Raw genomic sequence first — 18,707 nt, 5'->3', positions numbered from 1 at the left:
GATTCACAGGCTGACATGCAGCCTTTTAATAACTTTAAAATTTGCAGGGTACACTTTCGGGGGTGCAGGCAGAATCAGAATGTCGAATGACGTGTATGGGTTCATTTGTGAAAAGTTGTACACCGGTAGTATAGTTATCAAGAAATTCTAATAGCAGTCATCTCTGCATTGGGGTACTTTGTGCCTGTATCAGGTTTTCCTGATCCAGTATTAAAATGAAAACAAAACAATTGAGGATATAGATGAATTAAAGCTATGGGGAATTAAAATTTGAAGCTCTTAATGCATCAGCAGAAATTATTAAAAGTTACTCTTAAACTTCACCTGCTTGAGTTACTGAGTTTTATTTTAAGTAGGTTCTGTGCCCAGCATGGAGCCCCACGTGGGGCTTGAACTCTCAGGACCCTGAGATCAAGACCTCAGCTGAGATCAAGAGTCGGACTTAAATAACTAAGCCACCGAGGTGCCCCAGTTACTGGGTTTTTAGTGGAAACCCTTCATATGCATTCTCAGATATATAGAAGGATTGGACTCTCCAAGCCTGTGGGAGGGTACAGATGTCCTTATCTGTATCAAAAATGCCTGTTTTTTCTAGAGTGAAAACAGGAACTTCTGTTTCATTCTAAGTAGCCTTCCTGACATGAACTACAGGATTTTTCCCAACACAGTCATCCTGCTCTGAAATCTGGAGCTTACTTATGTCTTGTAAACTAAAGTGTTCTGCCTAATTGACCAAATCTATTTCCATTCAGCAAATATTGAGTGACATGAAGGGGGTAGATCTATGATGGCATACAGAAATGAAAAAGCAAACCCATTCTTGCTTCCAGGAGTCTGTCAGTGAGGCACGTGGGTACCAAACATGAAAAAGCAAGTATCTAGTCTTAGGCTACTTGAAACTGACAAGTAAATTATCTCTCTGTTTTTCAGATTTTATGGAAAGAACTCTTCTTATGTCCATGGGGGGTTGGATTCAAATGGAAAGCCAGCAGATGCGGTCTATGGACAGAAAGTAAGCATCTCAAGTTTTCTGTAGGTTGTTAGGCAGTTAGAAAATAACCCATACAATTGAGGCAGATACATATTTGGTAGATTTACTGATATTTAAAGATCAAATTTTTTAATTTCTTTTTTAGAAATTTTGGTATTCATAACGATTTGGTAAATATGATAGCCATTGAAAAGCTTAAGGTTTTTTTGTTCAGGATGTAATTTGTTTTAGCATGGGTATCATTCATTTACTGTAAACATTTTTTAGGTCTGTCAATTCAGGACAATTTTAAAAAGTTCAGGGTGGTCATTGGGAATAAACTGTTCTAAGGCAAATTAGAGTAGGGGCTGTGTAGTTTGTGATTTAAACATGGAGATTATCTCTACTTGTGTTGTATTAGGAAGTTCTTTGTTGTTGGAGATTTTGTAAATTTTACGTCATTAACTCTTGCCTTGATTCCTTAGGAGATCCATAGGAAAGTGATGTCACAAAACTTTACCAATTGTCACACTAAGATTCGCCATGTTGATGCTCATGCCACTCTGAATGATGGTGTAGTGGTCCAGGTGATGGGGTTGCTCTCTAATAACAACCAGGCTTTGAGGAGATTCATGCAGACATTTGTCCTTGCTCCTGAGGTATGAAAAAAGAAACAATGAAAGGTTATGCATATCTTTTTAGAAACTATTCATTTTGAAATTTCAAACTTAAAAGTTGTAATAATAATACAGTAATTCATACTCCTTACCTAGAACCACTGCCAACACTTGCCTATATGTTTGTAATTCTTTTTGTGTTTACCTGTCATTTTAATTCAAAACCATTTGAAAATATGTTGGAGACAATCATGCCTAGTCATCCTTAGATACTTTTCCTAAGTGTAAGGAATACTCTTTCATAACCACAGTACAATTATCAAATTTAGGAAGTATTGATGTTAATATAGTTAGCAATCTGTAGCCCATATTTAAATTTTGGTGATTGTCCCAATAATAATCCTTTATGGTATTTTTTCTTTTCCTGGTCCAAGATTCAATCCAGGATTACACATAATATAATATAGCTGTCCTGTCTCCTCAGTCTCCTTAAACGTGCAATAATTCTTTAATTTTTTGTTTTTCACGATATTGACATTTTTGAGGAGCACAAAGTACTTTGTAGAATACCTCAGTTTGAATTGTCTGATATTTCTTTATGATTGGATTTAGGTTATATTAGGAAGGCACTAGATGTCATTTAGTCCTATCAGTGATGTTAACAATTGATTACTTAAGGTGATGGTCACCATGTTTTGCTGCTGTGAAGTTAGCATTTTCATTTTTCTTATTAGTAAATTGTGGTGGTTATCCTTGAGACTATGCAAATATCTTGTTCTTCATCAAACTTTTGTGTGCTAGTTTTAGCATCGTTCTTGCTGGAGTTAGCTGCTACTCTAATGGTTATAGATGGTGATTATCTATTTCTATCATTTGGTATTCATTAGTTGGCATTTTACAGTAAAGCACTCTGCCTTCTGTCTGCTGTTATTTGTGGAGTGTTTGTTTATTTAATGGATTTAACCCACTAATTAACTTAATGTCTAAAATGTCCCAGATCTATTAAGTCTGAGCTCCTTCAGGCTGGCTTCTGTTGTTTGTTTTTGGCGAGGGGAGCACTTTATAACTTTTGTGGAACAAGATGTTTCAGGCTTATCTTGGACTTTCCCTGCTCTAGCCCCAGCCCCCGTTCTGGTATCTGCTGTTTCTTCAAGGAGCCCTGGTTCTTTTTAGTTACCATGCTCGTCATGAGAGGGCCACAGGTTTATGTTGAATAATTATTATTTATTTATTTTTTTAAAAGATTTTATTTATTTTTTGACAGAGAGAGACACAGCGAGAGAGGGAACACAAGCAGGGGGAGTGGGAGAGGGAGAAGCAGGCTTCCCGCAGAGCAGGGAGCCCGATGCGGGGCTCGATCCCAGGACCCTGGGATCATGACCCGAGCCGAAGGCAGACGCTTAACGACTGAGCCACCCAGGCACCCCTATGTTGAATAATTATATTTGTACTGTCTTTCTGACTGGTGCAGACTGAACAGAGTCAGGACGCCTATCTGCATAAGCATGTGGATGGAAGTGGCTCAGTAGCGATTAGATGTTTTCTTTAGCATTACCCCTAAGATAATTTTCTGTCCAGAATGATGAATCTAAAACCCCTATCCTTTTACTGTTAGAAAAATTACAGGTTTCATTTTAGTTATGAGTTTTAGAGGATGGCTTAGATTATCTGTAGTATAAAACTTGATGGAGTTCTAACTATACAAAGAATCATGTAGGATATGATTACCAGTTATTTCCAGTTTGCTTAAAGTTCCTTTTCCCATTAAAGAGGAAGAATCTAACATTACCTTAGTATGATACATTTTTACATGAACTGTCTCAAAGCAAATACTAATACTCAAAGCTGTGAGGTGGTATTTTTTTTTTTTTTAAATAGATGAGACAGTATTAGTAACTGAATAACTAGTTAATAACATAGTTGGATTTATATTCTGGTGTGTTTTCTACCTAGTGTGGGCAAACGTTTTCAGCTCTACCACCGTTGAGTGCTTATATCAATATTGTTGGACACAGATTAAGGGAATTTTAAATACCCACTGCAGTTGGTATTACGTTTTTATTGTTCAAAAAATGATTTGAGGTGTGTGGCATCTTACATACTTAGAGCTTTACCAGTGTTTGGGTGTCCATCTGCTGGTATTTTAAGGAAGCAATATATTTGAGTGTAGTTTTTAATGGCTATAATGTAGAGCAGGGTTTTTCATCCTTGGTGTTATTAACATTTTGGGCTGAATAATTTTTTTGTGGCTAGCTGTTCTGTGCATTGTGGGATGTTTAGCAGCATCCCTGCCCTTTTCTCAGTAGTTTCAGTTGCACTCCCCCATGTGAAAACTGAAATCTCTCCAGACACTGCCAGATGTCTTCTGGTGGTGCAGTATTTTCCTTAGTTGAGAACCACTGGTGTAGGGTGACTTGGCTTTTTCAAAGTCTGCTGAATAAATGAAAAGTTTTTGTTGGCATTGCAGGGCTCTGTTGCAAATAAGTTCTACGTTCACAATGATATCTTCAGATACCAAGATGAGGTCTTTGGTGGCTTTGTCACTGAGCCTCAGGAGGGTAAGTTACTTGTCTAAATTTTTTTTTGATGGCATCAGGTTGACTTGAAGACAGTATGGGTTTCTTGAAAAAAAATTTTTTTAAGATGTTATTTATTTATTTGACAGGGAGAGACACAGTGAGAGAGGGAACACAAGCAGGGGGAGTGGGAGAGGGAGAAGCAGGCTTCCTGCCGAGCAGGGAGCCCCATGTGGGGCTCGATCCCAGGACCCTGGGACCATGACCTGAGCCGAAGGCAGATGCTCAACGACTGAGCCACCCAGGCGCCCCATTGAATGTTTTTATTATACTCTGTATTCTTCATTAATAACTTCTAATTGTCAAGACGGAGGAAGGGTCTGCGTTTTTAACCTACATGGAGCTAATAGGTTAGCCTATTTCATGGAAGACCTGAAACTCCTAAGTCAGTAGTAGGTATACTCACTGCAACAGTGTTAAGCATTTTTGCCACAATTTCCACGGGACACCATGAAGTCCAGATGATACCTGCATTGGAGTAGGGTGCATTTTAGGAGTGGAACCCTAAGTTTAAGGAATCAAAATCTTTTATAATGGGCAGTAAACATACCTGCCCTTTGCTCTAGAGGGAGACACTGTTTTTCTGAGGCTGTTTGCTGTATAAATGTTCTTAAAAGATAGTTTGAAACAAAGGGTAGCCATTGCCTTAGTTGTAAGATGTGCAGATACGTGAGAAACCCATGACGAATTGCCTCTAAACACTAATAATAATCAGTTTATTAGTGTTTTCTGTATGGCTGAAATGATTCTAAATGCTTTATATTTATTGTGTAATACAACAGGTTTATAGATAAGTACTTTAAGTACTATTCTTATTTAATGGATTAAGGCACTGAGATGCAGAGAAGTAATTCACCTGATACTGTATATCTAGTTAGGTGGTAGAGCCTGCATTGGATTATGGACAGTATGACCTCAGACTCCCATGTTCTCAGCCCAAACACTAGAATTAAGCCTTAATTCTGTCCTTAAAGCCTTTGCCATGATATTACCAATTTGCTGTGCTTTATCTATATATATATGTGTGTGTGCTTATTTCATTACTTCTTTTTTTTTTTAGTTTCGTGTGTAAGATACAGTGATTCCATACTTCCATACAACACAAGTACACCTTTTAATCCCCAACACGTATTTAACCCATTCCTCCATCCACCTCATTACTTTGTTGAGCATGGTGAGCATTGTGAAAGTGAATATAAAGCTGACCTTTGAACAACATGGGGGTTAGGGGCACTGCCACTTCCCCACCCCCCCCGAAAATCCCCATTTAACTTTTGACTCTACAAAAACTTAACTACTAATAGTCTCCTGTTGACTGGAAACTTTACTGATAACATAAACGGTCAATTAACACATATTTTGTATGTTGTATGTATTATGTATTAAGGTAAGCCAGAGAAAAGGAAATACCATTAAAACTCTAAGGAAGAGAAAATACATTTACGGTACTGTACTGTATTTATCAAGAAAAATCTGCGTATAAGTGGACCTGCACAGTTCAAACCCTCTTGTTCAAGGGTCATGTGTATGAGAATTAAATAAGCACGAATTACTTGAAATTTGTTTTTTTATATAGAATCTGAGGAAGAGGTAGAGGAACCTGAAGAAAGACAGCAGACACCTGAGGTGGTACCTGATGATTCTGGAACTTTCTATGATCAGACTGTCAGGTAAGAAAAGCTTTGTTCATCTGTCCAGAGCTGCATGAGAATTTAGGTTGTCTCGTCTTTCCCTTTGTTGGAGGGCAGTCATACTCTCTCAGAATTATTTCAGAATATAACAGTAATTTCCTAGAAGAAAGGTTTTGCTTTTGATATCACTGAGCTAAGAAAAATAACTTGCTTGGCAATAAGTGAAAAATAGATTTTGGGATCTCTTACCAAGTATTTAATATATCAAGGCATTGCATTAAGTGCTTTGGGGGGAAATAAATATGTTCAAGGACTTATTTAAAGATCAGGCATAAATTGGTAGAAATTCAGACATGAATTAAATAGCAGTTAATTTCAATAAGTAACTCAGACAACAAATGTGTGACTGTCTTAAGCTGTGTTTTTTCCTCTGCATCCAGAACAAAAATGTTTGATAGGAATAGAAATGAATATTTACTTGTTGCCATGTGATATGAAACCGTTGGTGTTAGTATTTAATGCTTAAAGGATATTTTCATGTATTTATTTCTCAAGGTGTGGTGATGGACTAACCACATTTACTCATCTGGGTTGCTGGTTGAAAATCTATTGTCCCATCACAGACATGCCAAATTAGAATTTCAGGGGGGAAAACTGCAACATTAACAAACACTCCTTGTGATTTATGTGGAAGTTTTAAGAGCTAGTATTCTAAATCATAAATAATGTCTTTTTTTCTCTAAAATTGTGATTTATTATGAGAGGCTTTTTTGATGGTAAAAATTGCATAATATAAAATTTACCTTCTTAACCATTTTTAAGTGCATTGTGTAGTAATGATTAATTATATGCACATAGTTATGCAACCAGATCTCTAGAACTTCTCATCTCTCAAAACTAAAACTATATCCATTAAAAAACTCTTTTTCCCCTTACGCACAGCCTATTAGTCTTTTGTTATGTGTGGTAGGTAAATGGGTGAGAGTTTTGGGATTATAACAAACCATGATTTGATTCATTTTGATCTATTTTGATGTATTTGCTTATCAGAATTTAGCAAATCTGATTGCAGTTAAGATTTGCTCATTGAGTGCTCTTCTAAAAAACTGTCTTTTTTTAATATTCAGATAATGGAATTCCTAGATTTTTTTTGGAGAGCTATTTTCTGGTTCAGGTTTCTATAGTTAATAAATACTTGGGAATTTCTTGCTAAATCAGTAGAGTCAGAATGATATTTCTCTAATTTTCCTGTGAAAGCAATGACTTAGAAGAACATTTAGAGGAACCTGTTGCTGAACCGGAGCCAGATCCTGAACCAGAACCAGAGCAAGAACCTGTATCTGAAATCCAAGAGGAAAAGTCTGAGCCAGTATTGGAAGAAACTGCCCCTGAGGATGCTCAGAAGAGTTCTTCCCCAGCACCTACGGACATAGCTCAGACAGTACAGGAAGACTTGAGGGTATGCAATATGTCTTTCTTCTTACTCTATTTCTGGTTGATTTTTAAAAATCTCTCTTCTCCTTTATTATTGTTACATTGATTTTTGTAGGTACATTTTTTGGTTCAGGGAAATTTCTTACATATTGAGCCATCCCTCAGATAAGTAAGATAGATGCATATTGTTTTATAAAAGTAACTTTCCTCCTCTCCCAAGGAAACTTGAATACTTTTTATTAGACCAGAAATTTCAGGTGTTACTTTATCACCATATTAATAACCCCTCATTTTTTAAATATTTTGTTTCAAATTATGACATGCTTGTTAGAACCAATAAGAGAGAATGTATCTTTCTGAAAAACATCATGGCACAATAGACTTACTCCTGCTTTTTTTCTGAAATCTAATTGAGGATAACTTTACAGTAGAAGTAGAAACAAACTATGAAATATAGCTACTTTTTTATTTAGAATACTTGATTTCAAAAGTTTGAAGCTTTTCAGTTAGTCCTGAGTCTCATCAGGGTGATGTTAACTGAAATCATAGAACCTTTACATTTGTGAAGGAATATGTTTTAATGCTTTATTTATGGGGTCAGGGTTCTTATGTCATTTATCTAATTGTTAATTCAGGTGCTTCTGGGCGAGGCATTGTTCTAGGTATGGGAACTATTGGTTAAACCGATAGTGTTCTTGGTCTCTCTCTGGCAGTAATGAGGTGAATAGGAAAGAGAAATGTGCAATGACTTCAGCTTGCCAGTAGAAAAGTAGGTTGGCTGGATTGGGAAGGAATAACTAATTAGGTGGCTATTGTAGTAGTCCTGGAGATAAATACTGATAACCTGGGATGAAGGTTGTGGCAGTGAAGATAACGAGGTAAATAGCAAGATTTGGTAAGTTTGATATGGATTAAAAAGGTGTTCAAGGTAATTCTAAAGTTTGTCATTGAATTGATGTTTGTGCCATCAGTTGGAATCATAGGAAGAGCTGGTTTTGGAGGAATTTTCTTTGATTCACAAACTTGAAATTGAGTGAAACGAGCTTCTTAGGACTAAACTTTCAATATTTTGCTGTACTTGATGACTAGTTCTAGGGAATTTTAGTACTAAATTTTGTAAGTAGGGGGAGAAAAGGAATCTCGAGATACTTACAAAGTAACTCCATTCTACCTGTGAAAATGTGATTCATATGTATAAGAAATGAAGAACTAATAGCTTTTATATTGTTTTGATATGGGTAATCAATTAATGTTGTTCCCTTAGACATTTTCTTGGGCATCTGTGACCAGTAAGAACCTTCCACCCAGTGGAGCTGTTCCAGTTACTGGGATACCACCTCATGTTGTTAAAGTACCAGCTTCACAGGTGAGTTTCTAAGCTTGTATATTAGGCCCATTTGCTTGTATTTCATGTAATTTGGTTTCACATAGGCTTAGAGAATGTGGGAGCTGGTACAAAGAGTAGAGAAGAGATGGTTTTTAATAATTTCCTTTGTGAGAGAATTGTCATTTTCTCTTTTATTTATTTGAGAGAGAGCATGAGCGTGCACTTGTGCGCGAGGGGAGGAACAGGGACAAGCCCACTCTGCACTGACTGCAGAGCCCCACATCGGGCTCAATCCCAGGACCCTAAGATCATGACCTGAACTGAAACCAAGAGTCGGATGCTCAGCCGACAGCCACCCAGGCACCCCTGTCATTTTCTCTTTTAAACCTTATTGTTAGCTAAGAAACTTTACAAGAAAAAAGGTCAGCTTGCTTTGTTTTTACACAGACGTTGACTTATAAATTTTTCAGCCTCGTCCGGAGTCTAAGCCTGAGTCTCAGATTCCACCGCAGAGGCCTCAGAGAGATCAAAGAGTGCGAGAGCAACGAATAAGTATTCCTCCCCAGAGGGGACCTAGACCAAGTAAGAGCTCAGAAGGGTGACTTGTCTAGTTTGGGGGAATTTGAGGTGAGAGCTTGTGTCTTAGGGGTGGTTGATATTTTCTACTTTAAAAAATTCTGGAGCTGGGGGAATTACCTGGGTTTAGGGGTGGAGAAAAAAATTATTGAAAGAAATAGTCACTGAAAAATGTCTTTCTCTGTCTTTCATTGCTATTTTTGTTTAAGTCCGTGAGGCTGGTGAGCAAGGTGATGTTGAACCCCGAAGAATTGTGAGACACCCTGATAGTCACCAACTTTTCATTGGCAATCTGCCACACGAAGTGGACAAATCGGAGCTTAAAGATTTTTTTCAAAGTAGGTTGAGTTTTATGTATTTTTAATTTTTACATTTTTTTTTTTTTTTTTAAAGATTTAAGAGCGAGAACAAGAGGGGGGGATTGTGAGAAAGATTGGGGGCGGGCAGAGGGAAAAGCAGATTCCCTGCAGAGGAGGAAGCCCAATGCGGGACTTGATCCCAGGACCCTGGGATCATGACCGGAGCCGAAGGCAGATGCTTAACTGACTGAGCCACCCAGGTACCCAAGTAGGTTGAGTTTTAAACACTAGATTCATCCGCAGTGTTGTCCAATAGAAACAGATGGGCCACATACATAATTTTAAGTTTTCTAGTGGCCACATTTTTTTTTTTTAAAGATTTTATTTATTTATTTGAGAGAGAGAATGAGAGTGGGGAGCGGCAGAGGGAGAAGCAGACTCCCCGCCGAGCAGGGAGCCCGATGCGGGACTTGATCCAGGGACTCCAGTATCATGACCTGAGCCGAAGGCAGTCGCTTAACCAACTGAGCCACCCAGGCGCCCCACATTTTATTTTTTTTAGCGGTCACATTTTAAAAAGTTAAAAAGAAATCTGAATTTAATTTTAATATTTTATTTAACCCAATGTATCTAAAACATCATTTCAGCATGTAAAAATGAGAGAGATTTTATGTTTTTCTGTACTAAAAGTTTTTGAAGTCCAGTGTGTATTACACTTAATGGCACTTCTTGTTTCGGAATTGCCACACTTCAAGTGGTCTGTATCCACAGGTGACTAGTGGCTATCAGTGGATAGTGCGTATGTAATATTTAAAGGGAATGTTCTAATCAGTTATTTGAGAGTCTGCGTTTCGCTTGCAGGTTATGGGAATGTGGTGGAGCTACGCATTAACAGTGGCGGGAAATTACCCAATTTTGGTTTTGTTGTGTTTGATGATTCTGAGCCTGTTCAGAAGGTCCTTAGCAACCGGGTAAGCAGTTTTTCATCTTGATTTGTTTTTGTTTTTTTTTTAAACAAGAGTATCTTGGATCTTTGAATGTATTCATCCTTAAAACTATGTCTTCTAAGTAAAGTACAGTTGATTCCAACATGTTTGGGTAATATATTCCATGGTGATTGGCCATTACTGTTAAAAGACTTGCCTGGGAGTTTAACAAAACTTATGTCTAAATATCTTAATTTTGGAGCCATTGAATGTGAAGAGATGAAATAACTATTAGTTACCAATGCACTGAAATTTATGCAGATTTCTTTCCTTGCGGGGGGGTGGTTCTGGTTTAGGAGATGAACTACAGTGTTAACTTTTAGCTGAGATAACTTAAAAGTCAATTTTCCCTGGGCAGTTTTGATATATGGCTATTATCTGGGTCTAACTGTGAGGAGCTTCTCCTTTTATTCTATAAGTTGTCTAGGTTTGGAGTCACCCTGCCTGGAACCACTTTTATTAACAGATCGCTTCTTAACAGTACTTTTTAATCATAAGAGGGATTTTGTAGAATTGGAATCTTATTACTTTGTATTTCTTAAGGAACCCTTCCCTTCTCCTACATCTTTCATTAGCCAAAAAAAAAAAAAAAAAAAAAAAAAATCACTTTTTAGTAGTAACAGTAGAGAAAAACAAAAGTGTAAATATTTATTTACTGAGATGGGTGTGGGAGTTTAAAAATCCCACTTTTTAAAAAAAATTGAGGTGAAATTCACGTAACATAAAGTTAACCATTTTAAGGTGTAAAATTTAGTGGCTTTTAATACATGTTGTGCAACCATCACCTGTCTTGCTACAAAACATTTTTATCAAAAGTAAACCATTTATCCATTAAGCAGTCCTTTCCCATATCTTCTCTCCCCAGCCCTTGGCAACAACTAATCTTTCAGTCTCTGCAGATTAAAACTATGTATTTTATTAACCATGAAATAGAAATGTTGTAGATCTTTTTTTTTTTTTTTTTTAAGATTTTATTTATTTACTTGAGAGAGAGAGAATGAGAGAGAGAGAACACATGAGAGGGGATAGGGTCAGAGGACGAAGCAGACTCCCCGCCGAGCAGGGAGCCCGATGCGGGACTCGATCCCAGGACTCCAGGATCATGACCTGAGCCGAAGGCAGTCGCTTAACCAACTGAGCCACCCAGGCGCCCGAAATGTTGTAGATCATTATTTCCCAGAGGTTCTGTAGAATCTCTGATGTTCTTCACAGTGTTGATGGCTATACTGTAAAACTTAATGTTGTGGTTTTAACATTATATGAGCTTTAATCTGCAAATGTGTATTTAATCTTTCAAACTATTTGACCACTTTTTATGAAGCATCGCCTGCAAAACACTTAGAAATGAGGAGAGAACAGTGGCTTACCTTAGCATAGCCACAGAATACTGAACCTAGAAATGTCGCATAGGCTTTGTGCATAAATCCATCATTCAGCATGCAAAAAAGATCCAGTAGCCAGCCTTTTTGGTGCAGGCTTGAATTGATCCTTAGAGGGTCTGATATTCCCAGTGGGCCAAAAGAGGTCAGACCTGATAACTGGCTTCTTAATTGTCCAAGTAAGGAGTTTGTTTCATTTAATGCACCTGGATAAGCTGTGGCATCTTTATGCTTAAGAATATTTTGAAATAAAATTTCCTCAGAAAGGAGCTATATGTTTGGTACATTTTTCTCATTCAAATTACTTTTACCCTTGTGATAACTCCTCAGAGATGTCTTCAGTTACTACCTTTTAAAACATGCCCAGCCCCAACCTCTCTCCTTATCTTTCAGACTTTAATATGGTGGTGTTTTTTTCATTGTATGTAGAATATTGCCTGGAACAGGTCTTCAGATTAATGTGTTTGAAAAGGTTTATATAGTGTGAATATTAAAATGTTGAACAGATTTTTAATATTTTAGTGTTAATGTACTTATGAATGTACAAATACAAATATGCATTTAATCAGAATTTTATTTTTTGTTTTTTTTTAAAGATTTTATTTATTTGAGAGAGTGAGCGGGAGTGGGAGAGAGGAGAGTGCAGGGGGAGGGGAGAGGGAGAAGCAGGCTCCCCATTGAGTAGGGAGCCTGATGCAGGGCTCAATCCCAGGACACCAGTATCATGACCTGAGCAGAAGGCAGATGCTTAACTGACTGAGCCACCCAGGCACCCCTAATCAAAATTTTAAATATGTTACAGTTAGAGTTCTAAAGAGACCTTTCTGGGGCGCCTGTGGTTTAAAGTGTATACTTGCCTGTCAGGATGCCTTCATTTACATTCTGCTTCCATTGTTCATTATGTTGTGACCTGTGGGTTCGTTCCTTAACCTTCTTGGCCCTTAGTTTGCTGGTCTCTCAAGTAGGTGTAATGACAGCCCTCATATGGTTGTGAATGTTAAATGAGATAATAGGTGTGAAGTATACAGAACACTTCTCTCCATAGTAAGCACTGTTAGATATTTACTTTTAAAAAATATGTCACTTAGAAAACCAGTGCGTGCCAGTGAGGAGCATAAATTGAATTCATTGTAATCTCGAGTAACCCTTTATTTTCTACTTTAGATCTGTTGGACTAAAAGGCAGGCCCAGGACGTAGGATATATCTTTTTTTCCTTTGCTGAGCTCTGTTATCTTTATTATCTTCAGTATTTTCCAAAATTTTGTTAAGGCAAATAGCATTTTGTTACAATTTTGTTTAGATGGAATTAATGATGTTTTTGAGATGGATATGTACTTTGCATAAATAATGTGCAGCACAGTCTTTCCACATTAGGTGATGATGGAAGATTATTCTAAGCCTTCATATCCATGGGGAAGGTGGCAATTCTTATTTATATTCAATAATGTAATTCTATGGGAAAGTAAGATTTGCTCTAAGGAGTACGAGAGTTACTCGTGCTGCTGTGTTGTAAATTGTCTTTTTTTGAACTAGCTTGCATACCTAACTCCTCCCACCTTTGCATGTATTTGTTAATTGGGAGAATTACGTGTTCTGAGTTGGAAATAAAAACTGAACTGAGAACATAGCTGATTTGTAAGCTGCTGGTTCTTCGTAATAGCTTTCTTGATATTTGGTAGTTGGAAGCCCATAAGCACATAAGCACTGTGTAAGTCTGCTTACCTTGATTCCTGCAGCCCATCATGTTCAGAGGTGAGGTCCGTCTGAATGTGGAAGAGAAGAAGACCCGAGCTGCCCGGGAAGGGGACCGTCGAGATAACCGCCTGCGGGGACCTGGAGGCCCTCGAGGTGGGCTGGGTGGTGGAATGAGAGGCCCTCCCCGTGGAGGCATGGTGCAGAAACCAGGATTTGGAGTGGGAAGGGGAATTGCTCCAAGGCAGTGAATTGCTCTTCAGTTGATCTTCACGCAGCAGTACAAATCTCCTAGCTCCTGCAGAATGGTGAATTTCTTACACCAGCGTTTGGTATCCTGGAGTTTGACCCTAGTTTATTATAAACTGCTTAAGTTTGTACAATTTTACTTTTTGTGTTAATTATGTGTGCTCCCTTTCCCGCCCTTCCCTCTCCTCACCTTTTAGTCCTTCACTTCCAATTTTGTGGAATGATATTTTAGGAAAAACAGATTTTTAAAGAAGAGAAAAAGACTGAATTTCCTTGCTTTACTTTTGCATATACAGACTGGATTTTTTTTAACAGCCGTTTCCCCAAAGGAATGTGTCTTGCTTATTACTGACATTTGGTATGTTTCATTCATTGGAATATTTCTTATTTTCTATGTGTTTCAAAAACCTGTGATAAACACAGGATTTGATAAACATTTTGAAGGCAGGAAAAATCCAAATTGTTTCTTCTTTGAGAGTCATGACTACCTTCTGGTGTGTAGAAATTGCCATTGGAAAAATTGACAGTTTGATTCTTGCTGGTATGGTTAAAATAAAAGGTGTTAGTAGAGTTTTTTTTTTTTTTTCTTTTGATATGTGATCACAAAACAATTATAAACCTGTTTTTACCATTTAAATTGTGAGAAAGGTTTTAATGTCTAGAATGCAACTGATCTAGATTTCTTTTGAAGTAGTTTTTTCATGTTTAATTTGTATTTGTAAAAAAAACAAAACCCAAAAACAAAGAAACCCCAAAATCCAAATAACACAAAACCAGAGCAAAACTTTTGTGCCTTCTATTTATCTTTGATTCCAGCCTTGGCAGTTGTTTAAAGAAAAAAAAAAAAGTCTAGATTTGTTTTATCAGGTGTAGAGTATGTTGGGAATTGAAGAATCCCTCTTTTACCTGGTATGTCTTCTGTTCATTTGTTACGCCTTATTCTTAAAATTGAGTCTCAAACTGGAATGCCTTTAAGGACAGATACACTTCTATGAGAGGTCCTTTGACCTAAGTAGTCCAGCATTTGTATTAAGTTTTATTTCGGTAAATATTCAGAATCCTAATCATAGCCCATAAAAAGGAATATGACTTTAATATTGGACTTTGTGCTTGAGTGTCTGCCCGTTTTTTTTTTTTTTTTCCTTTAAATCATAGCCATATGGTAAATTTTCTATTTTGTTATGGTTCTCTTTTATTGATGGGCATGCAGTGGGTGTTTCTTGGAAATGGCCAATTTTTATTAAAATATTTCTGGAAGAAAATTTAATCTGGCAGTATAGACTAATATTCGTTTTACATAGTATGTTAATTTTTTGAGTGCCGTGTGTGAGATGGCTGAAGGTTTTGTTTACACATTTGTGAAGCAAACCTTTGTGTGATAAGTTGTCATACTAATTGAAGGGCAACGAGGTTGTCAAATTTAACTTATTTATTTTCTTAACAGTGTTCATCATTAGGACTGTTTGAGGATAGTATATGAGTAGGAATAGGAATGTTTGTTTTGCTGTTACTGGGAAACTCAAGGATTGCTGAAGGGTGTAGTCTTAAAATGAAGTTCGATATTATTGGTCCTCAGTACCTGAAATATTTGAAAATTGGCAACATCTCCTTCATAAAGATATGTAACTGAGTCGCATGGCTGTTTTTGGGTCAGCTTAAATAACTATTTGGTAACCACTTCATTTGGCCCAGGCCAGCGATAATTGGAAGACATTCAACTTGTACTTTTGTAGCTTATATTAAGCCTGTGGTGGAAATAAAAAAACTTAGCTGGAGTTGTTTTTGAAAAAAAATATTAAGTTGTAGTAACTGTAAGGTCATAAATTATGGATAACCTAGAAATCATTTTTCACAAGTAAATGTTAATCCATACATTTCACTAGGCATTTTTCCTACTCAGTAGTTTAAGGGCACCAGCTGGATGCCGTGATTCTCAACCCGGGCTGTTAATACATCCTAGAGGACATTTGGAAATGGGTGAGACTTGGGGAGGAGGGAAGAGGAGACACCACATCTGGTATTTAGTGGGTAGGGCCAACAATGTCATATGGTCTATAAAAATAAAGCAAACGCCATTGAGATCATATTCCTCATTCCCTATAATACATGGAAGATGGAGGGGAGGGGTGGGTGAGGACAACTGGAGTAAAGACTCAATCCTTTGAAAAATAGCCTCAGATAAATGAATTAGCAAATAGAAATCTCTTTCAGGAATTAATAGTAACATCTACTGCAGGGACTTTATTTGTACCCATGTGTGATTTTTATTTTATTTTATTTTATTTTATTTATTTGAGAGAGAATGAGTGAGAGAAGGTGCGCACATGAGAGAGGGGAGGGTCAGAGGGAGAAGCAGACTCCCTGCTCAGCAGGGAGCCGGATGCGGGACTCAATCCCAGGACTTCAGGATCATGATCTGAGCCGAAGGCAGTCGCTTAACCAACTGAGCCACCCAGGTGTCCCCCCATGTGTGATTTTTAAAGAACTATTTGGAGAGGTAGTAACAATATGCTAGATGCTTCTTGTAACTTGTTGCATAAGCTTAGAAAACAAAAGGGTTGCTTCAGTAATTTCAGGTGATCAGAATGGGATGATTATGGAGTTTGAAATAGCATTGGACTTTATATGTCAGATTTGGCATCATGGTTAACACTATGAAGAATCCCAGTATCATTATTTACGTTACTGCTGTTAGAATAAACATGACACCCTAGATAGTATATATTCACACAGGTAGAAAGTGAAAATAGGTTAGGGCAAGATTTTCTGTAGGCAGCATAAGGTCATCACATTCAACCTTTTCGGGTTTTAAAATGCAACTTTTCATCTGTAAGAATGGCCCAATATACAGTTCTTTTCTCCTGAGCTTTAAACCCTTCACCCATGAGTATTTTAGCTAAGTAAGATTAGTTTGGTTCAATGGGTCTTCCTCTTTTAAGATCTTGGGCCTTACAAAAATACATTGTGTTCTTTTGTGGTGAGGCTGGGCTTTACTTGTGTATTCCTATGTTTTCAACTTTTTGAGCTATTGCGGGAAGTAGTGAAATGGGTAATCCAAAAATCGTTAATTGGCTTTGGGTGGTGGGTAGGTTACTAGCACAGTATTGGTTGAACTGCACTTTGGTTTTAGGCTAGAAAACTAATTTTCACAATTACCCTGTGGATTAGGTGCTATTTTTCCCAAAGTAATAGATGAAGAAGAAATTGCATCAGAGCAGTTAAATTTTAGGTCTCTAAGTCATCCATGTAGTAAGAGCAGATTGGCTTCCAAAATTGATGCTTTTTCTCTAGAGCTCTAATGCCTACGTATTTACATTTGAGTGATACGCTGAAAAATAGGACATGACCGTAGTAAGTTACTACAGTACAGAGACCTGAGCCTGTAAAACATTCAGAGAAAGGTTAACATTACTCTTCTCCATTTCCTTTAAGGTAAACAAGATAAGCAAACACTGATTTTACAGGGCTCCTTTTGATTTGTATAGACTGTGGTAACACAGTAACAATGACTTGTTCTTAGGTTATTTTCTCATCTGGTTTTTTAATACATGTAGTACAACCTTGAAATCTGGATGTAGAAGGTAACAATATTTTTATAATACTTAAAGCAGGTGGGTTTATAGCAGTTGTGTTTTCTGCTTATAACTACCATCCTTTGATACTTTTCTTCATCCCTTTATTTGAAAACCCTTGTAGAGTTTAATAATTTAGTCGGAAACGTGGCACTTTATAGAAAACAATTTGTTAGAATCTATATGGAAATCTTTATGAGGTTTAAATTTATAGACCATTGTTTATGCTGAGTGGCTTATTCCTTTTAAGTAAATGGTTGCATTTGTCAAATCTACTGATCTAAAGATAACTTATTGAAGTTTTATTTTCGTGCTACTTAAAAGAATCTCTGCAGGAACTGCATACAAATGAGATGATTGACCCTTTTGTTCAGCAGTTTTAAACCTTGTTAAAAAAAAATAACTTCAACATTTATTTGAATATGGGATTTTAGATAACCGCTTGCCATACCACAGATGGGCAGTGGACAATTAGACGTAGTCTTCCACAAATGTTTTAGAAATCTTAAAGAATGTGTTAGAAACTTAGCAACATTTTGTGTGGGAAGTTGCTGATCAAGTAATCGCCATGTGGCAGTAGATCAGTAAAGATTTCTGGTTTTAAGGTAGTAATACCTTTTGGGATTTGTATTTGTTTACTGTGATGTTGAGGTTCTGGGGACCATAGGTAGGCTTGTGAACTCTTAGGAGACTATATTAAAGGAGAAATGGTAGCACATGTGAGATAAAACTTATTTACTTCTTAGTGGATATGTAGCTAGCTCAGGATAATGCTGAAATTAGTCTGCTTTGCTCATGCTTTCATAAAACAGTCTCATTATGGCCTGAATGAGTAAAAAGTTGATTAGCAGTGGTCTAAAAAACCCATGGTTTTGGTTTTGATTATATTTATATATTGGCTTAGAATTAAGCTTGTTCACTTTCTGATTATATGACTTGCTTTGAAAACCTTGGACAGTCTCTGTGTCTCTAGTTTCCCCTTGAACCTGGTAGTTTGTTTTGTTTTGTTTTGTTTTTTAGTTCCCTACAAGACGTTCTCTTGTAGGGAACTAAAATAGTATTGGAAATCAGTTCCACAGTTACTTCCATAGACCATGTGACCTGGTCAGTTACAGAAATCTGTACACGTTGAGTACTTTGGAATATGGCCAGTGTCACAGATCCCTAAGGGACTTACAGCCATCCAGTGTGTCTTCATCTTTTAAGAAAGCAAATTAAGGGATTTTTACCAAAAATTCACTGTTGAATTTAACAAATATTTATTTTTCAGAACCCTGCTTATGGGAAGTTTGCCTGTGTTTTTGGTAGTAATTAGATGATTATATCTTATTCTGGATGTAAACAAGTTTTAACTATTGCTGTAATTAACCACCTTAGTTACTGATTTTTCCCCAAGCT

General features: G+C 37.1%; 1 protein-coding gene across 4 annotated transcripts in view; it reads left to right on the top strand.

The window, feature by feature from the left end:
• G3BP1 (G3BP stress granule assembly factor 1) overlaps window positions 1–18,157 on the top strand; it is a 35,089-nt gene extending 16,932 nt beyond the window's left edge. For all 4 annotated transcript variants that reach the window (XM_045902219.3, XM_045902225.3, XM_064596624.1 and 1 more), the window contains exons 3-12: window positions 931–1,012; window positions 1,456–1,629; window positions 4,055–4,145; window positions 5,740–5,833; window positions 7,052–7,253; window positions 8,493–8,594; window positions 9,026–9,137; window positions 9,341–9,469; window positions 10,292–10,401; window positions 13,533–18,157. In XM_045902219.3, the coding sequence (XP_045758175.1) occupies window positions 931–1,012; window positions 1,456–1,629; window positions 4,055–4,145; window positions 5,740–5,833; window positions 7,052–7,253; window positions 8,493–8,594; window positions 9,026–9,137; window positions 9,341–9,469; window positions 10,292–10,401; window positions 13,533–13,739 (1,303 nt within the window). In that variant the 3' untranslated portion in view covers window positions 13,740–18,157. The remainder of the gene's footprint in view (window positions 1–930; window positions 1,013–1,455; window positions 1,630–4,054; window positions 4,146–5,739; window positions 5,834–7,051; window positions 7,254–8,492; window positions 8,595–9,025; window positions 9,138–9,340; window positions 9,470–10,291; window positions 10,402–13,532) is intronic.
• Window positions 18,158–18,707: the final 550 nt, after the last annotated feature.

This window comes from Mirounga angustirostris, unplaced genomic scaffold (assembly GCF_029215605.1).
Source record: "Mirounga angustirostris isolate CCGP_5_RB_7025 unplaced genomic scaffold, mMirAng1.0.hap1 SCAF_7, whole genome shotgun sequence".
Classification (NCBI taxonomy): domain Eukaryota; kingdom Metazoa; phylum Chordata; class Mammalia; order Carnivora; family Phocidae; genus Mirounga; species Mirounga angustirostris.
This window is presented reverse-complemented; position numbering and strand designations above follow the sequence as displayed.